The sequence below is a fragment of the Hippocampus bargibanti genome, linkage group LG10 (assembly GCF_051943395.1).
Source record: "Hippocampus bargibanti isolate YZ-2025 linkage group LG10, ASM5194339v1, whole genome shotgun sequence".
NCBI classification, from domain to species: domain Eukaryota; kingdom Metazoa; phylum Chordata; class Actinopteri; order Syngnathiformes; family Syngnathidae; genus Hippocampus; species Hippocampus bargibanti.
In genome coordinates, this window is record NC_142743.1 from 8,625,680 (window position 1) to 8,648,741 (window position 23,062).

At 41.6% G+C, this 23,062-nt stretch overlaps 1 protein-coding gene across 4 annotated transcripts in view; it reads right to left on the bottom strand.

Annotated features, from left to right (window-relative positions):
• Positions 1 to 23,062, bottom strand: part of LOC148892292 (myosin-10-like) — a 61,562-nt gene that overhangs the window by 6,100 nt on the left and 32,400 nt on the right. For 2 of the 4 annotated variants that reach the window (XM_089006611.1, XM_089006609.1), the window contains 35 exons: positions 22,165 to 22,257; positions 22,017 to 22,080; positions 21,456 to 21,554; positions 21,036 to 21,179; positions 20,808 to 20,903; positions 19,756 to 19,874; positions 18,515 to 18,667; positions 18,252 to 18,425; positions 17,983 to 18,156; positions 15,892 to 16,006; positions 15,671 to 15,733; positions 12,204 to 12,397; positions 10,705 to 10,826; positions 10,540 to 10,609; positions 10,293 to 10,453; positions 9,861 to 9,969; positions 9,643 to 9,774; positions 9,363 to 9,569; positions 9,135 to 9,272; positions 8,919 to 9,042; positions 8,595 to 8,766; positions 6,773 to 6,985; positions 6,434 to 6,578; positions 6,147 to 6,353; positions 5,733 to 5,837; positions 5,223 to 5,375; positions 4,896 to 5,144; positions 4,603 to 4,815; positions 4,303 to 4,515; positions 2,203 to 2,364; positions 1,917 to 2,134; positions 1,708 to 1,831; positions 1,548 to 1,637; positions 194 to 312; positions 12 to 120 (listed from right to left, as the gene is read on the bottom strand). In XM_089006611.1, the coding sequence (XP_088862737.1) occupies positions 12 to 120; positions 194 to 312; positions 1,548 to 1,637; positions 1,708 to 1,831; positions 1,917 to 2,134; positions 2,203 to 2,364; positions 4,303 to 4,515; positions 4,603 to 4,815; positions 4,896 to 5,144; positions 5,223 to 5,375; positions 5,733 to 5,837; positions 6,147 to 6,353; positions 6,434 to 6,578; positions 6,773 to 6,985; positions 8,595 to 8,766; positions 8,919 to 9,042; positions 9,135 to 9,272; positions 9,363 to 9,569; positions 9,643 to 9,774; positions 9,861 to 9,969; positions 10,293 to 10,453; positions 10,540 to 10,609; positions 10,705 to 10,826; positions 12,204 to 12,397; positions 15,671 to 15,733; positions 15,892 to 16,006; positions 17,983 to 18,156; positions 18,252 to 18,425; positions 18,515 to 18,667; positions 19,756 to 19,874; positions 20,808 to 20,903; positions 21,036 to 21,179; positions 21,456 to 21,554; positions 22,017 to 22,080; positions 22,165 to 22,257 (5,043 nt within the window). The remainder of the gene's footprint in view (positions 1 to 11; positions 121 to 193; positions 313 to 1,547; positions 1,638 to 1,707; positions 1,832 to 1,916; positions 2,135 to 2,202; positions 2,365 to 4,302; positions 4,516 to 4,602; positions 4,816 to 4,895; positions 5,145 to 5,222; positions 5,376 to 5,732; positions 5,838 to 6,146; positions 6,354 to 6,433; positions 6,579 to 6,772; positions 6,986 to 8,594; positions 8,767 to 8,918; positions 9,043 to 9,134; positions 9,273 to 9,362; positions 9,570 to 9,642; positions 9,775 to 9,860; positions 9,970 to 10,292; positions 10,454 to 10,539; positions 10,610 to 10,704; positions 10,827 to 12,203; positions 12,398 to 15,670; positions 15,734 to 15,891; positions 16,007 to 17,982; positions 18,157 to 18,251; positions 18,426 to 18,514; positions 18,668 to 19,755; positions 19,875 to 20,807; positions 20,904 to 21,035; positions 21,180 to 21,455; positions 21,555 to 22,016; positions 22,081 to 22,164; positions 22,258 to 23,062) is intronic. The other 2 variants (XM_089006613.1, XM_089006612.1) reach the window with 1 other exon arrangement.

Genomic DNA, 23,062 nt, shown 5'->3' on the forward strand with positions numbered 1-23,062 from the left:
GTTCCGCTCACCTGTTCTTTGTACTGGTCGGCATGACGCCGCTCGTCCTCCACCTGCATCATCACCTCCTTCAGCTTCTTCTCCGTGCGTCGGACTATCTTATTAGCCGCCGCTCTTTCTCTGAAGATGACAAGCAAAAAGGTTGAGAAGTTGAGAAATAAATCTAGGCTTTCTGTGTTTTGAGAACACCGACTTTGCCTCCTGCTCCAGTTGCTCTTCCAGCTGTAAGATTTTGGCTTCCAGCGCTGTGATGGAAGCTTTAAACTTGGACTTGACCGAGCCTTCCAGCTCCGCTAGCTTGGCTTTCAACTCCTTTGTGGGGACAAATGGGACTTTTTAGAACTGGACGCTGAGTGTATGCAAAGTACAGACGCTCCCCACCTTACGAACGAGATACATTTCGAGCGGCCGTTCGTCAGGTGAATTTGTTTGTAAATTGCTTCAGTGCTAGATTTCGTATGGAATGTATGTTTAAGTCAAACACTTGTCAGAGATGTTCGGTCGGACACTGTGAACAAAGGCTTGAACAGGAAGATTGGTTTTAATTGGTTGTCATATACATACATATATATATATATACATATACATATATATATATATATATATATATATATATATACATACATATATATATATATACATACATACATAAATACACACACACACACACACACATGTACATATATATATATATATATTATATATATATATACATACACACACACATATATATACAATAAAGTCTCGCTATATCGATATTCTCGGGAGTCCGAAAAAATATCGATATAACCGGGACTATCGATATATCCGACCCTGCGTGAGTGTAATTTTCTCCTTGCGTTCATAGAAATAGTATCGTAATGAGCGGTACTATCGATATAACCGATATCGATATAACGAGACTTTACTGTGTATATATATATATATATATATATATATATATATATATATATATATATATATATATATATATATATATACATATATATATATACACACACACACACACACACACACACACACACACACACACACACACACACACACACACACACACACACACACACACACACACACACACACACACAGAGACAGAGAGAGACAGACAGAGAGACAGAGAGAGACATACACACCATTTAAATACAGAGGGTTGTGTCAGGAAGGGAATCCGACGTAAAAGCTTGGCCAAAACAAACATGCGAATCAAACCTCTGAAGATGGAGGACACTGATTTGCTGTGGCGACCCCTTCAAGGGAAAAGCCGAAAGGAAAAGAAGAAGATCCTCCTTGAGCGTCAATTGGGAAGAGGGATTTTCTCCCCGCCCACATACTCTACGCAGCCAATCGTAAGCGAGCTCGGCCGGAAAAAGGCGCGCAGTACAAAATCTAACTTACAGCATCTCTGTCCGAACATTTTTTGACATACCCGCAAAAATATTCGGATGCACCGTTTTACGTAACTCGAATGTTCGTCAGTCGGGGAGCGTCTGAATATCTGCTGGATTGCCGAGAAAAGGAAGAAATGTTTGGAAGAGGTCGGCGGTAACCTTGTTCTGACGCTCCATCTGTTGCCGGGCGTTCTCGCTCTTTTGTGAGGCACCGCGTTCCGCTGCCAGCTCCGCGGTTATACTCTCCACCTGTAGGAATTGCGTTTTCAAACACGAAGAGTCTTTTTGACGTGTGACGAGGCCATTTGATTTCATTTACCTGCAGCGTGCTCTTTCTGAAGCGCTCGTTCAGCAGCTCCGTGTTGCCCTGTTCCTCTTCCAGTTCCTCCTCCAGCTGGGCGATTTGAGCCTCCAGTCTCCTTTTTTCATCCAGCAGCAAAGATCTGAGAAAAGCGCTAAAATCAATCAACTCTTGTCTGTCCTTTTTTTTAATAACCTTCGGAAAAGTGATGGTGAGCGCGCACGGACTTTCCGGAAGTACTGTTGGAGATTTCGTCAGCCAGTTCGTCCCGTTCCTGTTCGGCGTGGCGGCGAGCTCTCTCTGAGGCGGCGTGGTCCTCTTGTAGCTGTAAGACTTCGGCTTCGAGGCTCTTGAGTTTCTTTTCGTTTTCTTTGGACTGGAGAAAGATATCGTCCCGTGCGGTCCGCGCCTCTTCCAGCTCCCTCTGATAGTCTTTCATCTGCGCCTGAGAAAAGCGGGCGGACATGGTGAGATGGAGACAAAGTAAAAGAGGTGGATGACTGGTTTGCGTACTTGTAGTTTCTTAAGTTGCTTCATGGCTTCATCCCTGCCTTTGTTGGCTGCTTCTATTTGTCCCTCCAGCTCGTTGAGGTCCATCTCCAGCTTCTTTTTGGAGGCCACTGCGAGCGTCCTCTGCTTCCTTTCGTCTTCCAATTCGGCCTCCATCTCACGCACCTGCTCGCAACACGTCTCAGTCAACTCACGTCGTGGTCATAAGGAAAATCTGAACATTATAAAGACCAACCTGCTTGATCAGCGACCTGATTTAAAAGAAAGTGCTAATTATTTTTTTTAAATTGTAAGATGATTCTTCAATTATTTTAATAGCCATTGATTTATAGCCATGAAACACAATTTTAAATGCATATCCATTTAAAACAATCTAATCACATTAGTGATTTAAAATAAAGCGATAAGAGAATTTTCTAACGGAAAAAAATAATTCCTAGTACGTTCTACATACTTGGCCAATTAACTCATTGAGTGCCATTCACAAATTTATTCGGGAATTGAAAATATGACGTAGAGCGACATTCCCGAATTTGTTCGGGTTTTCTTGATGAAAAGGTTTCATCAGCCGTCATCTGTACTTCTTTGAAGGTGTCGGACGTTTCGCTTTTTATCCAAGATGCTTCTTCAGCGAACTAAAGTCTTACTGGTAGTTTCGGCCCTATATATATCCCTACTGTCCAGACATGGCGGTGGCAGACTCTGCTATGATAGGTCTCTTCTCTCAGGTTGGGGGGAGCAGAGGACTATTCCCTGCAGCTCCACTGATTGCTCCTATTGTCCTGACTAACGACTGGCCTGATTGCCCTATTTGCACTGGTATCACCTCATCAGCATTACTAATCCTGTGTTGCCTCAGCAGGCTGTTGTACGAACTATCCAAATTGAACCTCACACCACCATATCGGTTTAGTGAAGGATTTAGCTGTTTTATGAAAATCACTTCTTTTACTCCCCTTTCAAACCATCTATGTTCTTTCACTAAGATTTTAACCTCATTGTCGTCAAATGAGTGGTTGCTAGCTTTTAGGTGTATATGTACTGCCGATTGAGGACCACTAGTATTATCCCTGCGATGTTGATAAAGTATTTAAGTTTGTCTTGAATTTGTTTAGTCACCCCAATGTATTGCTTTTTACAATTTTCCTTCTTACAATGTATTGATTAAATTACATTACTTTGTTTGAAGGTCGACAAAATGAGTCAAAACATATCAGGAGAGCACTCACAAACTGTGGGTACCCTCCGTGGTTAACAAATGTCAGAAAGAAAGAATAGGGAATGAAACCAAAAATTCTGAAGATACAAAATGGAGAGGAGTAGCATTACCTTACTTTGCAGGAGTTTCTGAAAAGCTACAAAGATCCTTTGGCAACACAAAATTCCTACTTATTTCAAACCGATAAACACTTTAAGGCAAAAATTAGTGCATCCAAAAGATAGGCTGCCAAATGAAAAACAAAGTCATGTAGTTGATTAAATACATTGTAAGAATGAAAATTGTAAAGAGCAATACATTGGGGAGACTAAACAAATTCTCAAAAAAAGACATCGTTGGACCACTCCTGTACGACTGAGAGCTTACACAGACGTTCGGGTTTAGTTTTTTCATGCTTGGATGGCCTCTGGCAATGTTTTGTTTTCCTTTCCACAAGGGGGCAGCATTTCCCTTTTTTTCCATGTAATCGCTTTGTTCCAGCTTCAGCTGTTGTCAAAGCCCTGTATAAACCAATGTACAGTATTGCATTTTATTTTGGATAGCCACCCTCATTTCAATCACATATAATTCCAGACCCATATCATTTAGGAATTAACTCACTTTTTTTCTGATGAAATAAGAAAGTAAGGTTTATAACGCGGCATTGAATGTATGTGTAGTCCCAAAACTGAATATTCTGTGGTTCCTGGAATTCAAGTGACAATGACAAAAACCCTGCCACTGGAGTGGACACATTGTTACGCGTCTGGCAGTGAATGAGTTAAGATGATTCTGACTGTGATTCTCACTGTGATTCTGACCGCGATTCTGACCCCAATTCTGACTCTGATTTGTTGTAAAATCACATGAGTGAAATTCTCACGGTCCTTCTAATCTCAGATCACCTGTTTGACCAGCTGCTTCCTCTTCTCATCGCCCTGCTCATCTCTGGACTGCAAATCTCGATCAAACTGGGCCTTCATGGCCTGCATGTTGACCTCCAGACGGAGTTTGGCATCCTCGGTGGCCTGCAGCTCATCCTCCAGCTCCTCCAGCTGAGTCCGCATCTCCTCCACTTGCTGCTCCAGCGTACGCTTGGACTTTTCCAGCTCATGGACCTGCGAGGAAAAAAACAAAAACAATGGAGAGAAGAAATTAGCTCTTTTTTTTTTTAGATACATGGACGTTTTTGTCGGGGGGCTTACATTCTTCCCCACATCATCCTTTGAGCTCATCAGGTCCTCCATTTCTGCACGCAGCTGCTTGTTGAATCTCTCCAGTTCCTCCTTGGCCTCCAGCGCCTCTTCCAGGGCTCTGGCCATGGACAAGGCCTTAGTGTCCTTCTCCCTGGCTTCGGCCTCCGCACGGTCACGCTCCTCGGCGTATCTCGCCGACACGGTTTTCTCCTCGGCCAGCATCTGTTGGAATCAAGCCAAACAAGGTCGTCACATTCAGAAGTGTTGACAATTCCATGGAAAAATATTGTGATAATGGCAACCTGGTCAAACTTCTTCTGCTTTTTTTCCAAGTTGGAGACGATCTGCCTCTGGTGGTCCAAATCCACCGCCAGGTCATCTAGTTCTTGTTGCAGTCGGTTTTTGGTCTTCTCCATTTTGTCCATCGCCATGGCTTTCTCCTCCAGACGCTGGCTGCTCAGCTCCACATCTTTCTGCAGTTTTCGCTTCAACTCTTCCAGGCCTTCCATGGCTCCCACATCCTCCTCCAGCTTCTTCTTAGTATCAAGAAGCTTTTTTTTGCAGAACATTATGAATGCACAATAACCACATGTTGGAATTTCTTTAAGCAAATAAGCTCCACATCATACCTGAACTTGGGCCGTCTGCAGCTGTTTCTCTAAGTTGTGACGAGCCTCCTCTTCCTCCTCTTGCTGCTCTAGCAAAGTGTTCTTCTCCTCCTCCAGTTGACGCACTCGACTGCCCAGGTTCAGCTTCTGGCGGGTCTCCTCCTGCAGTAATTCCTGCACGAAGAAGCCACAAAAATACAGTTGATGCAAAATGTCATATTTAGCTTTGACCATCCGAAATTGGAGTCAACAGATCAGCAATGATAGTTTATATTGCCAAAGTTGGTTAATTTGATATTTTTTCCACAAATTGATATTATTGGTCAGATCCGACACGGTTATTTTGATAAATTATTGACCAATGCAAAGTCTGGTAAATGTCTCGTTCTATTCGACGATGCGTTGCTAAACAAAGGCTACATTCCTTTTTTTTTTCTTTGTTTCTTGAAATGTGATTTTTTGTTGGCAATGTGAGGATTCTGACCGACGCTGGTGATATGCGATACATTTTGACGTGGCTGCATTTCATACATGTGCATCCTGCAGTTGGCTTCCCAAGTTGTCGGCATCCTTGGTCAATTTGATGCCCTTCTTCTCCGCCTCTTCCAGCAAGGTTGACACGTTGTCCAGCTCCAACTAGAGGAGGACATTAAAAGAAATTAAAAAAAATATGGCTAGCTCGCCAGCTGTCTCGCTAGGCGAGCTAGTGACCCAGCTGACTAGCTCTAGTCAGCTAACTAGCTCTCTAGCTACCTACTCAGTTCTCTAGCTAGCTGGCCAGCTAGCTAGCTGGGCCTTTAACTAGCTAGCCAGCTCTTTCGCTAGCTAGACAGCTAGCTAGCTCTCTAGCTAATTAGCCAGCTATGTAGCTAGCTCTCTAGATAGGTAACTCTTTAGCTAGCTAGCTCTCTAGCTAGCTCGATAGATATTGTCTGTGAAATGTACCTGGAGTTTGTGAGAACGGTCGGCCATCTCCCCTTTGGCTCGCTCCATTTCAGTTGTTTTGGCTGAGAACTCCTGCATCAAGGACTCCAGCTTCTTTCTTTTGTGTTCAGACTCTGTCTTTGTCTGCTGTAGAATCTTCACCTCGCAGACCAACTCTTTGTTGTCATTTTCCAGGCACTGCTTGTTCTTTTCCAAGTTGCACTTAAACTGCATCAAAACGAGATGTTTTGAATGACAATCCCAATAGTCTCTACACGATGTTGGAGACGCCCAAAGAGGAGACTCACTCTCTTAGCCTGATCCAGTTGTTCAGACAGTTCCTCCAGCGCTGTGGTGTGCCGCTGTCTCATTTCCTGGATCTGGGCCTCATGGTTTTTGCTCTCCTCATCAATCGCTTTCTTCAGCTCAGCTACTTCTTGCTCTCGCTTGGTTCTTGTGTGCAAATGAAAAAAAAAAAACAGAAATCAATATTTTCTTTCCTTTCTTCTTCCTTTCATAACTTTGCTGCTGTGATATGTAAATTTCTCCACTGCGAGACGAATAAAGGTACATTCAATCCAATCCAATAAACAGGATTTATGTTGCCGATTTCTTCTTGTTATGATTCTGCAGTATTAACTAAGCACCTGAGTTCTTGCTGGGCGGCGGTCGTGTCCAGCGTGTCCTCCAACTCTGTCTTTAGAGCCTCAAGCTCCTCACTGAGGTCCCTCTTCAGTTTTTCAGCTTTACTTCTGCACAGTTTTTCAGATTCCAGGTCCTCCTGGAGCTCAGCCAGTTGGGCTTGCAACTCGCGGATCTGCTTGAGGCCGTTATTCTTCTGCGCCGTCTCTTCGTCCGTCCTGATAGAAGTTGGAGGGTACATTGAATGTTTGTGCAATTAATCGTATCGATAGATTTAAAGAACCATTATTCTCATTTACTTTAGTGTTTCCTCCATCAGCGTGCCACACATTTGCCCAACGGACATTCCAGTGACTATCACGTAGTGTCACAATACCCGTATTAGGTTTTCAGCATGTTTTTAATCTTGCAGACAGACATTCACTTTGTCTTGTTAATGACGACAGCGATTATTTTCCAGCTTGAAATACTGATACTTTGTGGTCACTTGATTAGGAGGACTTGGTCTTCAGAAAAGGGGGCAGCGACGTTGGAGTGAAGTTTGCACGTCTGCTTCATATTTCTGAAGTTGAGGCATGGGTGTCATTTGGGTGTTAAGGGATAACAGCAGAAACCTTGAGTGAGGCCCACGTCTATATTTCCATGCCAGATTCCTCCAAGAGTGTAAATTGTCTACCCATGTGAATGTCAACGATTTTTTTCGCAATACGAGTACAGACTCCCCACCTTACAAACGAGATACGTTCCGAGCGGTCATTCAGAAGGTGAATTTGTTCATAAGTTGCTTCAGTGCTATATTTTGGATGGAATGTATGTTTAAGTCAAAGACTGAACGGGGAAGTATAAAACACAGACTCTCTAACAGTCGTAAAATAAATTCACACCGACTGTAGTGCGACGACATATCCTTGGGTCTTTAGTAAGCCATTAGTGAAGCAGCTGGCACGTCATTACTGAATGATGTGCCAGCAACTTTTACTTTTTGTTATGCATCGCGTCCTCCCGGACCGTCAACTGGGAAGAGGAATTTCCTCCCCGCCCACATACTCTACACAGCCAATCTTAAGCGAGCTCGGCCGGAAAAAGGCGCGCAACACAAAATCTAACTTACAGCATCTCTGGCCGAACATTTTACGACATACTGTACCTGCAAAAATATTTGTATGTACCGTTATTCATAACTCGAATGTTCGTAAGTTGGGGAGGGTCTTTATGTCAGTGTGCTCGAGCTGATAAGGAAAAACATGCACTCAGTTGACACACTCGGCATTTATCTGATCGCTGTCTTTGTTGTCATGTCTATTTGAGGCCTTGATTGTGGCTGAGAACGCTGCAGTGTGGTTGCCTTGGAGGCGGACGACACACCACGGGGAAGATGATACGTGCGGTAGTGCAACATGGAGAAGTGGAAAGTCACTGCCACATTTTTTGACCCGATTATTTTTCTCATGCGGCTTGTTATTGTTTTTTTCCCCCCCAAGATGGCGGGGTGTGAACACACAGCAGCTCCTCTGTCTCCTGCCGAATTGGCGTTTTCGTGTTTATTATTTTTGTCAGTCATTATAAGTAAGTGCCTTGCATGCTCGGTCCGAGAGGACAGTAATTTCATCTGTGCTGTATGTCATGCATATTAGCATATTTGACAATAAAGCTGACTTTGAAATGCCATTATTCGTGGAATCATACAAAAACTTTATGTATTTTTTTTAAGGAATGCCTTTTGGATGCGGTAATGTTTTATCCCTTGAGATGTTATGCTTCCATTCACTGCCATTGACAGCTACAGATGCCAAATTTGCCCTGTGACGGGTTTAAACGCAATTATACCTGGCCAAGGAAGTCTGCAGTTCTTCTTCTTTTTTGGCCAACTGGATCTTCAATTCCTCGATCTGCAGTTGGATCTCAGCAATCTGGTCTTGCAGGTCTGTCGTCTCAGCGTCCAACTTGCGTTTAGCCTTCTCCAGCTCTTGACGTGTTTTCTCTTCCTTCTTTAGACGCTCTGCGGGAAAACAAATATTTGTCAGGTGGATACATTGAATATAGTTAGCTGTTTTAGTTGGTTTTTATAAGTATTTATGCATCCCTACCAACCAAAAGGCCCAACTAGCCTTTTATTTCGCCTGATCCATGAGCCTAAATTTGCTCTCTTACCCTCCAGATCTATCATCATCATCTCCTGCTTATTCTTGAGCTTTCCAAGGTTCTTTGCTTTCTCCTCCTCCTCCGTCAGCATGGTGGTTGCTTCGTTGATCCTGTCCTCCAGCAGCTTCTTCTCCTGACATACACAAAAACAAAGCATTATTTCGATTTGTTTAAAATTAAAAAGCCCCCCTGACACAAATTTTCCGTGAAAAATGTCCCTTTCACCTTATGGAATTTGGTGTTTTGGTCTTCCAGCAACACAATGTCTTCTTCTAATTTCTTGATCTTTGCCTCAGCTGTCACTTTGTCGAGCTGAAGCTTCTGTCGTGCGGCTTCCTCCTCATCGAGCTGCTCCTCCAGATCCTGCTCGGGAGCCAACATAATGGTCGCTACAATCGTCTGAAAGTTTATTCCCCCCTCAAAAAAAAAAAACAAAGCAAAACAGAAACAAACCTGAATATGCGACTGCATCTTCTTCTTCTCGTTCTGCAGACTCTGGTTGCGCTCCTCCTCCTCCTCGACCCGAGATTCCAGGTCATGGAGGATCTCTTCAAGCTCTTGCTTTCTGGAGGCCAGGCGAGCTCGCATCTCTTCAGCCTCTGCAAATAACTCTGTTTCTGCCTGGAGCTGCTCTGCTAGAATTGTTTTTTCCTCCACGAGCTGTTCAGGGGAAAGTTGTTGAATTTAATGATTTTTTTTTAAGTTGCGCTTGTTTGATGCATAAAACGTGTACCTGTTGGTGTTTCCTCTCCATCTCCCCAAGCTCATTCTCCACCATCAGCTGTCTCTCCTTCACTTTGACCAGCTCCTCATCTTTGGCCTGCATTTCCTCTTCCTGCCTGGTGACCTGAAGAAGAGGCTTCACCTGGTAGGGGATAAAAGAAATGGATGTAAAATGTAGTGCTACACTTTCTGCTGAAGCTGGAAGAATCGGGTGTGGGTTTTCCTCACCTTGGTGAACAGCCTCCACCACTGCCAGTGTCGCAGCTTCAGGTAAGCAGCGCAGTTCCTCTGGAGAACTTTGAGGGCGCTTAGCTGTTGTTGTTTCTTAGCAAAGGCCCTATGGGAGAAACAAGTTACAATCAACATGTATTATGCTAGTATCTGTTTAAGACAATCTTGGAAAGGAAACAAAACTTAGATGGCACTCAAAGAGCTCAGAGTATGATTCTCATGGAAAATCATTGAGTGAGCAACTATGATACTTGAGCTTAATGAGGTAAAGTTTCATCCAGATCAAATACAGGCAAAAAAATAATGAGATTTAATAATTAACATGATCATGTTTGTCAGACAGAAGACATTGTATTTATTATTCCCAAAGAAAAATAAAACACAACAAAAGTAGTAATCATATAAAGAAATGATTATGTTAGTACTCACTTGCGTGCCAAATATCCTCGGCAGACAGACTGGAAGTAAATGATGATGTCGGTTATCTTTAGATCACGCTCCTCCTCCAAATGAGCCAGTACACCAGTTCTGAAGAAGATCTTACTCTGGCCGATACGAAACAGATTGGGGTCCAACTCAAGTGCTTGGATCTGGAAAAACAAAGAAGACATAAAATTGCTGAAGTGATATTATAGTCCAAGAAACTAACTTTAAAAGAAAATGCAACGCAAATCACCATTCTCTCACAAGCTTGTTTCCCATCCATGAAGCCCTTGGGGATAGCGTTGGGAGTGAGGATTTCATATCTGTCGACAAAAGGGAACACAAAAGTCAAATTGAAATGTATCTTACCAGTGTTGTGCGATAACACACATGCGCACAGACAAAAAAAATAAGTCACCTCTGTCTGAATTCCTGGAAGACAATGCGGTTTGGGAAGCCCTGCCTGCAGATACGGATTCCCTCTAGAACGCCATTACACCTCAACTGATCCAGAACCAGGTGAGGCTCCAGTTTACCCGCCTAGAAAAGGAAAAATAAATAAATAAACGAAGTGGGATGATAACCCCAACCTCCAACACTTTATGGGAGTGTATTTGAGCCAAACGAACTGCTCCACAAAAACATTAGAAAAACACACTTTGACGTGCATTGTGTAGGCTCTCAGTCGTACAGGAGTGGTCCATCGTTGAAAAGGTTTCTTCAGCTGTCATCTGTACTTCTTTGAAGGTGTCGGACAATTCGCTCCTCATCCGAAGAGCTTCGTCAGCGAAGTAGTTATGCTGGTAACTCTGGTCCTAATGACCAGAGGTGGCGGTGCTAGACCTCTGCTCTGATAGGTCCCTGCTCGAAGGTTGGGGGCAGCAGTGGACTACTCCCTGAAGCTAATCTGATTACTTTGTAACTGGCAGGTACATACTTCTTTTGTTCTGTCTGATTACCTCCAATGTTCTATGCCTGGCTCTGATCGCTCTGATATGTGTGATGCAAGGTAATTTTGCAAAATTGCAAACTGCAATGAAAAATTAGCAAAACTGTCAGGTGTGATGTATGATAGACGGGTTTCAGCTAGGATGAAAGGAAAGGTGTATAAAAAGGTGGTGAGACCAGCCATGATGTTTGAACTGGAGTCAGTCAGTGCCTGAAGAAAAGACAGGAAGTAGAGCTGGAGGTAGCAGAGCTGAAGATGTTGAGGTTTTCTTTGGCAGTGACCAGGTGGGCCAGGATTAGAAATGAGTACATTAGAGGGACAACTCATATTAGAGGCTTTGGAAAGAAAGTCGGAGAAGCCAGACTGAGATGGTTTGGACATGTCCAGAGGAGAGAGAGTTACTATATCGGGAGAACGATGCTGAGTCTTGAACTGCAGGAGACCGAGAGGAAGACCTAAGAGGAGGTTTATGGATTTTGTCAAAGAGAACATGAAGGTCGCTGGTGAGAGAAGAGGATGCACAAAACCGGTCGAGATGGAGGACACTGATTCGCTGCGGCGACCCCTGAATGGAAAAGCCGAAAGGAAGAAGAATGAAAAATTAGCATATCAGATTGAGTTCCTCCATTCCATTTGAATGGTGATATTTTTATCCCTCTGATGCATTGCTAGAAACCCCTCCGACCGAAATAAAATAAAATAAAATGATAGTAATAATACTGACAGTACATAATCTGTGTAAACACAAGTGCTAAAAAAATGTTTTAATTTGGAATCACCAACTGAAAAAGAGGAAAAAAGCCAAGCGTGCGATACCAGAGCTAATGGGGCAATCAGTGCCAGTCAGAGAACAGGAGGAGCGAAATGTCGAACACATTTAAAGAAGTACAGATGACGGCTAAAGAAACCTTTTCATCGACACTGACATGGCGAAATACAAATCATATACATTTAAAGTATATATTTACTCGTTTTTCGTGGTTGGGGATGATACAGCGGACAAAGTTGGGGTTGGTGTTCCTCAGCGTGGCCATGAGCTTGGTGAGCGACTCCTTGTAGAGCTGACCCACTGTCCTAAACATGCCCTTCTTCGTTTTGTAGGTGGCGCCGAACGCCGTCTCGTTCATGCCAGCCACCTGGTCCAGGCCTACGATGCGATCCACTGGTGGGCGAAGAGGTTTACTGGTTAGAAATGTCTAACTAGACACGAGTAGACGAAGCAATGGTGACTGATGTGGTGATGTGGTTACAACAAGACCTGACGCAGACGGATGGATGACAGGAACACTACAGATGTCTGGAAGACAGCTGCTGGCATACAAAGTCGTAGACTAATTTTCACCTGTGAACTATTTATGAATATTTTCACTTATATTTGATAATTATACTCCGTTAAATGTTCACTCATTCACTGCCTTTTATGAATTTATTCAGAAATTTTAAATATGACGTAATGTGCCATTCCCGAATTTGTTCGGGTTTTTGGTTTTTTTTTTGCTTAGGTGCCGATAAAGCGCTGGCCATGGCTTCTGGCAATGTTTTTTCTTTTCCACAAGGGGGAGCACTTCCCTTTTTTCCATGTTAGTGCTTTGGTTAAGCTTCATATGTTGTTAAAGCTCCATATAAACCAATAACAAGTGCCCTCATTTCAAGCTCACATATCTCCAGACCCATATAACTTAGGAATTAACTCTTTTTTTTCTGATCAAAGAAGATACAGTGTAGTCTAAGGTTTCTCACACTATATTAAATGTTTATGTGATCCTAAAACTCAAGATTCTGTTGGTCCTGGAATTCAAGTGACAATGACCCTGACACTGCAGTGGACACGTTTTTGCACTATCTGTTAGTGAATTAGTTTAAACCGTGATCACAAAAGAGATTTCATAATAATAATCTTCATAATACAGTATATTTAATATAGATATTGTGCTCACTCGTTGACCAGTCACAATAACGTTTAGAGAGAGTTACGTGAAACAGTTGCTAATCATGTGTTTTTGGCTTTTGGAGGAAGCAGAGCCGTTTGCAGTAAAACAGCTCAGTGTGATGAATAATATATACAGTAGTACGCTATATATAGTACACTCCCAGACACCTTCAGTTGATTTCAATTGTCTTCTATTTCTGCTATCTAGCTTTGCAAATTGATGTAAGACCCAGGAAGGGGGCAAAAAGCCAAGCTTGTTGGACCAAACGAACAAATTAAAGAAGAGCATGGAATATTTAGACCAAATGATGAAGAAATCTGTGACTATTTACATCCATCTACCCATTTGCTATGATGTTAGCCTGATTCAGGTTGCAGGCGTGCTGGAGAAAGGACAAAAATTCCCGCCATGGAGAACCAACTGTTGTGCATGTTGGCCCTTAACCAAATGTTACATCATGTGTCAGGGAGCCCAAGTCAACATGTTGTCATGCCTGTTCTATGTAGATTGGCTGTTCATTGCCCGTGTATGAAGGGTATTGTAAAGCATTCCGTACTCTGGTCATGTAAAAAATAAAATCGAAAAATGAAGCATGGTACTGAAAAACATTCTCAGCGACCAAGAGACGTCAGTTTTAATCACATTAGTTTCCCCCCCGATTAAATCTTGAGTCATGCAACCCTTAGTGTGAAGTGCACTTGACTGTCCGCATAGAGGCAACACGTAAAAGATTATAAATACAGACACTCCTCTATTTACGAACATTCAAGTTATGAACAACGGTACATACGAACATTTTTGTAGTAACATATGTAGTATTCTCTCCAGTTGTACATATCTTTATAGAGCATATATTTTATTAAATGTTTATTTTACAGCAAGAACCAATACATTTTACTTATACAAGCCTTAAACATACTTAAACCTTAAGCATACTTAGATTAGCCTTAACGACAGATTCGGTACGTTCTCGTTCGTAAGTTGGGGAGCGTCTGTTTACCGAATTGTGGCTACAATATTTGGAACCTGAATTGAGGCGTGCAATTGTCTTTTTTGTTAATGTGAACAATCGAAAGCAATCCTTTAAATGTAAAAAAAGCAAACAATTCTGGTACATGAGTACATGGATAAACAATTTGGCGTGCTAAATTTTAATCACACAATACATTTCCTCTGTATAGTCCACAGATGTCAAAGTCAAGGCCCGGGGGGCAAATCTGGCGCGCCACATCATTTTATTTGGTCCGTGAAAGCAAATCAAACTTGTAAAATTCCATAATGCTTGCTAAGGTCCGAACCAAAATCTCACATTGTCCCATGCAAACCATAATGGTTTGCTAGCTAGCTTTCTATCTATTTGTCTTACTTTTCTATTTGAGTAACTTCCGGGTTGAGTGAACGCTGGCGCGTGTGGCTGCCGCTGCTCACCCACAGAAATACTTATCCTGTGACTGTAAAGTGACCTTGAGAGTGTTGAAAGGCACTTATAAATTAAATGTATTATTATTATTATTATTATTATTATTTTCCTTTCGGCTTTTCCCTTCAGGGGTCGCCACAGCGAATCAATGTCCTCCATCTATCCCGGTTTTGTGCATCCTCTTCTCTCACACCAGCTACCTTCATGTCCTCTTTATTATTTTATTTTATTTAATTATTTTTTATTATTATGATCATTATTAGTCATATATTTTACTTTTAATTTTTTTTAAAACTAGTTATCCATTAATTTTTATGTGCGTTCTGTATTTAATATGTCTAATGGTTTCCCCAAATTCACTAAATGTCACTAAATGTGGCCTGCGGCACTAAATGTTGCCTGCGGCAAAAAAAATTGTTTGACACCCCTGGTCTATTCTATCCATGGGTCAATGAAGACAGCAGAGCAGATTAACAGTAATTAAGCTTTTCAAAGTAACATAACTCATTTTTGACCGAACATTGGGTGAATTACAGTACCTAAACATTTGGCAGCAAAAAAAAAAGCACTTTCTGTCGGCTGCGTGAACCCTCCAGCGCTCAACTCGTGGCTAACGCAAACGGCACAAACGACATCTGGTTTCATTTGGCCGCCACTGGTGCAAAGGCGGGAAAACGGATGTCCTTAAATGTAACCTAAGTCGCGACCTGGATTTACCGCATTTATTGTTCTCAAATTTCTGGCGCAGGAACACAACATTACTTCAAACAACTGCAACACACCCCAAAGCTGAAGAATATGCCAATCACAAGTAGACCCATAGAAGCACATAAAGCACACTAGCACATAGACGGCTATGGTCTAGCCTAGCTTAGAGCTACTGCTAACTGGCCATGACATGGAGCCATGCAGCCTGGAAGCAAATGACAACACTGTCTGAGGCAAGACACATAGATCCACCAGATCTGGGCGAAAATAAACCGACAGTCTGTCGCTTGAACGTGATTTGTTTGTCGCTTGAGCATGATGGTCTCATAATGCGATTGCTATTTTGGCCCAGGTCTGCTATGACACTACGATTCACCTGCTGGCTCATCCAGACTAGTGACATTGTCATAGAATGAAGCCCTTTGAATGGTCTGAATCTCTATAACACAGAGACAGAGAGGGGGGAAGGAGGGGGCGTTAAAGAAGTTCAGTACAGCGTGGTATTCCAACTACTGTATTAGCTAGATGGCGCGCAAAAGATGAGTTGTTTAAATGTAAATTGCTATATTTTGATAGTTGGTGTCTGAAAAGACTCACCATCTTTCCAGAGTTCTGCTACAAATTTGTCAGTGGACTGATGCAGAAGCGTGGCGACGTTGTCATTGAGGGGGTCCATGTTCTTCATTAACCACTCATTGGCCTTGTAGTCCACCTGAGGAAGGACACCACATTGCTATGTCAAATATGGTGATGGGAGTTAAAAAAAACTGTACTGTTAAGACCTGAAAGTGATTAAAAACATCTACTCAAGCCTGTATTTACATCACATATCTCGCAAGGTCAATCTGGAGAGATTACCTGTTGCTATAAAAAAGTGATGGAATGAATTAATCCATCTATCCATCTGATTAACTCATTCCTTGCCATACAATTTGCAAATACGTGTCCATTCCTGCGTTTTTTTGTGATTTTCACTTAAATTGCAGAACTCACAGAATAGGACTTAAGTTTTAGGACTACATAGACATTCAATGCAGCATAAGAAACCTTAGACTTTCTCCTTACATCAGAAAAAAAGAGATAATTTCTAAGTATATGGGTCTGGAGTTATCTGAACTTGAAATTGGGCAGCTGTACAAAAGGACATTGAGGTCACACAGATGTCTGATTGAAGGTTCAAACGCACCCCCTCCCGCAAGAAAAAACAAAACCTGAACAAATTCAGGCGGGCCACGTCACGCTTTTCAATTCGTGAATAAATTCGGGAATGGCAGTGAATGAGTTAAAGGAATGAATTCATCACTATGCCTAAAATGTTCGATTTCATGGTTCCCCCATATGAGGCAATCTATACTATAACCAAGCACACCTGTTACCTAAAATCTAATAGCTAGGCTGAGTTATTTGTGTGAAATGGAGACATTTATATTTGATGTATATTATTTATCATTGATAATATTCATATTTTTATTGAACATTAAAATGACCAAAAAATCCACACAATATGGAAAGCTACGCTAATGCAATTTTGTGTCATGAACAGAGGAGGCAGGTAAGTATGCTTAGTCACATATTTTAGCGACCTTTCACCTCAAATAGCGGAGGACTAAAACGAGACCGTCGCTGCTGAAGGTGACAAAAACGATAAGGACAAGTCATCTAAAATTATTTCCATGCTTCAGATAATTCAGTCATCACAATAAATCAGTCAAGCGTACCAATGTAGGAAACAGGCAGACGTTCTTGAGACAGATGGCCATTGTGGATGGATCGTTGCAAACACTTCAATCCACACCAGACTGTTTATTTCATACCTAATATTGAATATTTGGCGATGTGACTTTGTACTTGAGCATTCTTTCCACGCACACCGCACACTATTGCAAATCTTTTGCGGTTTTCACTGATAGTTGTGTAAGACGCAGTCCCTGTAATGTTGAGCAGATGTCCTCCTCAGCGAGTCTCGCTCTGTGTGATCGATGTTGTGTTTTATTGCATAATGCCACAAGCGGTAATTCCACCCCAATTTTTACCACAGGGGCAGCTTGCGTTAGATCAGCCGTGACCAGTACGAGCTTTCCTCTTGTAGATGATTATGGAGTAAAATAAGTATTTAAAGGTCTCTCAACAGTATCACTAAAATAAGCATAGCCCTCAGCAAGTATTTGGTATTTACCAAATGAAAATGTTCCAAAACTACACCAATGACTAACTGATAGTATTTAACTCATTTACTGCCAGACAATTTGCAAAAAATATGTTCACTCCAGTGCCAGGGTTTTTGTCATTTTCACTCAAATTGCAGCACCCACAAAATATTGAGTTTTAGGACTACATAAACATTCAATTCAGCGTAAGAAAACTATCGTTCTATCATCGGAAATAAGAGTTAATTCCTAAGTTATATTGGTCTGGAGTTATCTGAGCTTGAAAAGGGCGTGGCTGTACGAAATACAACACAATACATATTGATTTATATAGCGCTTTAACAACCGCTGAAGCTGTAACAATGCTTTAACATGGGCAAAAGGCAAATGTCGACCACTTGTGGATGGGAAAAGCATTGCCAGAGGTCTGACCAGCACTTTATCGGCACCCTCGCAAGAAAAAAACAAAACCCGAACAAATTCGAGAATGGCGCTCCATGTAACACTTTTCAATTCCCAAATAAATTGTTAACATACACACCCTTCCAGCATAGTGGATAATGCAAAAGTCGGCTTTGTCTTTGAGCTGGCGGGGTTTTTGGAATTTGGTGTGTGTTCCCTGTTCCTGGATCAGCTTGTCCACAAAGGTCTTGTCTGTGGCTTTGGGGAACCAGCATTCCTCATCAAGCAGAGCTAAAACCCCTGGAGGATTTGCCTGTGGGTATAGAAACATAACTTCATGCCTCGCAACAAAATCTTTTGAGCATTATCAAAATATTTAAAACATCACAAATTCATCTCAAAACTGACCGGCCTCTCAATGAGGTCGATGCAGGGCTGCAGGTCCAAGCCAAAGTCGATGAAGCTCCACTCGATTCCCTCCCTCTGGTACTCTTCCTGTTCAAGGATGAACATGGTGTGGTTGAAGAGCTGCTGCAGCTTTTCATTTGTATAGTTGATGCAGAGTTGCTCGAATGAATTGAGCTGTTAAAAAAAAAGCGAGAGAGAAACCATTAGCTTTCCCTCGAACTCCAACAGGACAAAACCAACTTACATAATGGAAGGAGTCAAACCTGGAAGATCTCAAATCCAGCAATGTCCAGGATGCCGATGAAGGAGGCTCCCTGTCTTTTGGTCCTGTCCAGAGCTTTGTTAATGCGATGGACCAGCCAACGGAAAAGACGCTCGTATGTTGCTTTCGCCAAGGCCTCCACAGCAAAGTCAGCCTGGTGCAAGGGACAAAGCCACGAGTTGAGACAAACTATATCGACAAACAATAACTATTCAATTAGATTATCTGGATGATAGAGAATAGACAAAATAGAAGTTATCATATTTAAAAGGTTCATGCTGTTGTATGCTTAGTTGGCCGAACACAAGGCACACAATGGAAGCACAGAAAATCCAGGGTCAATCTGAGGTGAACAGAGACAGCCTGTTAAACTGTCATCCTCAGGTAGGAGATCAGGCCCTGGGCGGAATTTAGGACTTGGTAACTCCTTCACAGAAAGAGCTCATTAGCCAGGTAAGAAATCTATCAGTTCATGGCTAGACAACCCATTAAAATGTTGATGTTCTGTTGGTTTATGGATGTTGGTGCTTGGAACATTGGGCGTGGCGTATTGATTGAGGCATAGTGCCGATATGAGAAGTGTTTTTACGGATCTTAATGAGCCAAGGGACCTACTGGACATTGGAAAAAAATCTTACTGCACAGAAACAAACACAAATGTTACAAAAAGTGGATACAGAGATGATTTATGACCCTTCTGCTATCTCGTGGGGTAATATTTTATTTTTATTTGTGCCACAATATTTCGCTGCCTTAAATAGATGGTATATATATTTTTTTAAGTACCATATTTTCCGGTGTATAATGCACACAGGACAATAAGGCGCAACTTCAATGAATGAAAACAAGTTTTCCAAATATAAATCAAAATATATACAACTTTACCAAATATAAGACACACTGGATCATGAGGCGCTGGAATAGAGGGTGGGGTAGCACGCTACTCCTTAGGGGAAAATGGAGATGCTGACAGGAGTTGCGATACCTGTTGTGGCTCAATATTACTCACATATATGGTGCACCTGCGTGTGAGCCGAAAATCAAGGCTTATGGATGGACCTTATCCACCGGAAAATACAGTACATATTTTTTCCATTTCATATGGCACGACTGACTGGATTTGGCCACTTGATGACATTTTTGTTCAAATAATAGATAATATGGGCACATATAAATAATATAAATAAGCTGCAAAAAAGTGTACCAGTACTTTTAACGAGAGCAGGTGTACAGACGACTAACCTGTTCTTTGGTTTGGGCTTTCTGGACATAGTCTCTTCCCACTTTGATCCTTGGAGAGAGGATGGCTCTTGTAAACTCCATGACACTCATTCCCAATAAGTGACACAGCTTTTGGGCGGCTGGAAAATTGAATTGTGGACAGGAGGAAGGGGGGGGGGGGGCAGACATTAGGACTCTTCCGCAGTACATTTTGACTCATTGATGGATAATCACTTTTTGTAAAAGGATCAAAACAAAGACCGTTATAAATTTACATCCAAGGTTTTCCTGAAATTGTCTGCCAAATTTCACCATTCATATAAAACTCATTGGAACAGTCTGGAGCTCATGAAAAGAGCCAAGAAGCTGTGTCGATCAGAAAGCAATCCCCCTTCTAGAAATAACATTCTCCAGTCCCGGATCCCGCTAGTCACATTTGGGAATATTTTGTTAAGATGCATCATTGGCAATCGTGGCTTGAAGCTCCCGCTGTCTCCTTCTCTTCCCTCTTGAAAGGACAGCGAGTCACAGCCACATGTGGATGAACTGGGCCCCATCTCCTCTGAGGTGTTAATCTTGAGAATGATGTGCGTTAATCGTACGTTGACAAGGTTCAAGGACAGAAAGTGCATAAATTGAGGTCCCACTCCTCGACACATGCGGATCAAAATGTAAAGGAAGTGAAAAAAAGAGAGTGGGGAGGAAAGGAACAACTTGTACAGACGTGTCAGTCGGTGTATATCGTTAAAATTATTTCATTTCATTGACTAGACAATCAACACAGTTGATTCAGGGTAGAACACGAAAAGTCTAAACTCATTGGTTGTTTCAATACCCAGCTGGTTTTTCATTTGTATGTGGACTATTCATTCATATGACAAGTGTTACGGGAAAATAAACGACAAAGAACAAATGATGCGTAATGGGGCTTTGAACAGAAGTGTTCAATGTAGTTGGCGGGTGGGATGGAAAAAGTAGTTTCGTTTGAAGCGGCTTCATTTTCCAGGGGGACAAATGCGCCAGTCTGATAACTGTAAAATAGGTCGAACGAAGATGTTTGATATTTTTTTTACCTGTATTATCAGGCATGGAGGCCTGGTCGGTATTCCTTTCCTTCTTAAAGATAATGTTCCCAAACTGAAGAACGGAGGACACTACTTTCAACATGGCTAGAAAAGTGAGAAACCAGGAAAAGTAGACGTTATAAAAAATAAAAAAGACACACACAGTTGAGGCAGATGTTGAAATCACCACGTGTCTTTTTTCACAATTTACCATCAGTTTAATCAACTTAAACATACCCAGAATCTCCTCATGTGAAAAGCTCATAATGTGCATGGCCTCCATTGTCTCATGGAAGTTGTCTTTATCCTGCTGGCCCGGGATTGGGATATTGCCATTAGATAGGAATCTGTAGTTGTTGAATCCCTCCAAAAGCAGGTCGGCTATGGATGTGAGAATACAATCAGAACATTTCAGAAGCTTGGACACAAAAAGGATAGCAAAAAAAAAACAACAACAAAAGTTATGGCTGGGCTCTCAACTTCCAAGCATGCTTTTTTGTGTGCTTTCCCGAAACCGTTCCAAAAAACTTGGAAGCATACCATTAAATGTAAAAAGTCTTAGTAAAATTAAGTTATAACAGTCATGAATTCATCAGGAAAGTGAAAGCACAACAGTTGTGTTGAATGATGAGTATAAGGTGCATGTTGCATCCTCACATTTGAGGTGTTCTCCCGCTCCAGCCAACAGTTGGTAAAAAATATGGAAGGTGCGTTCATCTTTGGCTTGGCGGATCGCTCTGGATTTCTCTAATAAATCTGACAACCAAGAGGTCAAGGATAAAAAAAAACATTACTGCATTTTCTGGTGTATAAGGCGCTCCAGAGTATAAGGCGCACTCCCAATGAATGGTGTATTTTTAAACTTTTTCCATCTATAAGGTGCACCGGAGTATAAGGCACAGCTTTAATGAATGAAAAAGGTTTTCTAAAAATAATGTATAAATATATAAAAGTTGCCAAATATAAGGCACACCACATTATAACGTACTATAATAGAGGATGGGGTTACGCACGACTTCTACAGTAGATAATGGAATCGTGGCTGCTGGCGGTAGTTGCGATACTGTTGTGGCTCAATATTCCTTCACATATAAGGCGCACCTGCATATAATGCACAGGGTCTTCTTTTGAAGAAAATGAATAGCTTTTAGGTGCGCCATATACACCGGTAAAACACTTGTAACTTCCTTTGAATTAGCATAATGACAAAAAAGATACAAGTTTCAATGTTGGCCCCAACAATATATCCAGTGACATCAAAGTTGATGCGGATGAATTTCCCCTGCAAGAGAAAATATATGCTTCAGAAGCGCTCAAGCTGGTACACTCGTCAATTGATTTTATCAAGCATGACAGTTGCACTTACAAAACGCGACGAGTTGTCGTTTTTCACCGTTTTCGCATTCCCAAAGGATTCAAGGATAGGGTTGGCTTGTAAAAGCTGACGTTCCAGTTCACCCTGTGGGGGGGAAGGGTGTTATGCGTTGTCAACCAATTATTAGTATTGGTATTTCAACTAATAAGAAGCAAAAATAATGAAAATGTAGTTGTGCATCATTGATGTTTCAAGTTTGCAAAAAAATAAAGTTACATGCAGACAGACAGCGAACATCTGGAGGTCATGTGATTCATTAAGAGAAGACAGCCACGTTGACAATGTGTAAGTGGACAAAATAAAGGCGGATAGGTTGTGATAGCAGAACAAGAGGGAAAAAAAACGTCCAAGTGGATACTGTTGCGTATTGTTTCACATCCATTCAGGTTTGGCAGTGCACATAAAAACTGCAAACCAAACTTTGGACTAAATTCTGAAATGTAATTGATTTTTGGTATTTAGGATTGAGGAAAAAAATACTCCAAAAATATCCCAAAATGCTATTTAAATTAAAAGATAACTAAATAAAGATGGAAAAATCAATCATTTTGGACATGAATATTTGTAATTACTGATTTGTCCAAAACAGAAATGTATTTATAAAAAAAATAAACTAAGTATTTCATAGTATTTTACAAATTACCTGCTCTATTATTAGGTGTTTATCCAGTTTGTGTTGTAAAATAGTTGAAAAGTGCTTTAAAAAAGTTGTTTTCCCGACTTGGAACGGATGAACTATTTCTGCATTGATTCCAATGGAAAGTGTTGTTTTGGTTTTCGAACAGGTTTCTGGAGCAGATTATGGTTGAAAAGGTGCATTTGTGCAGAGACAATAGAACATTTTCCCATCAAAAAGCGGTTGAACTGAACACATTTGAGAAGCCAACTA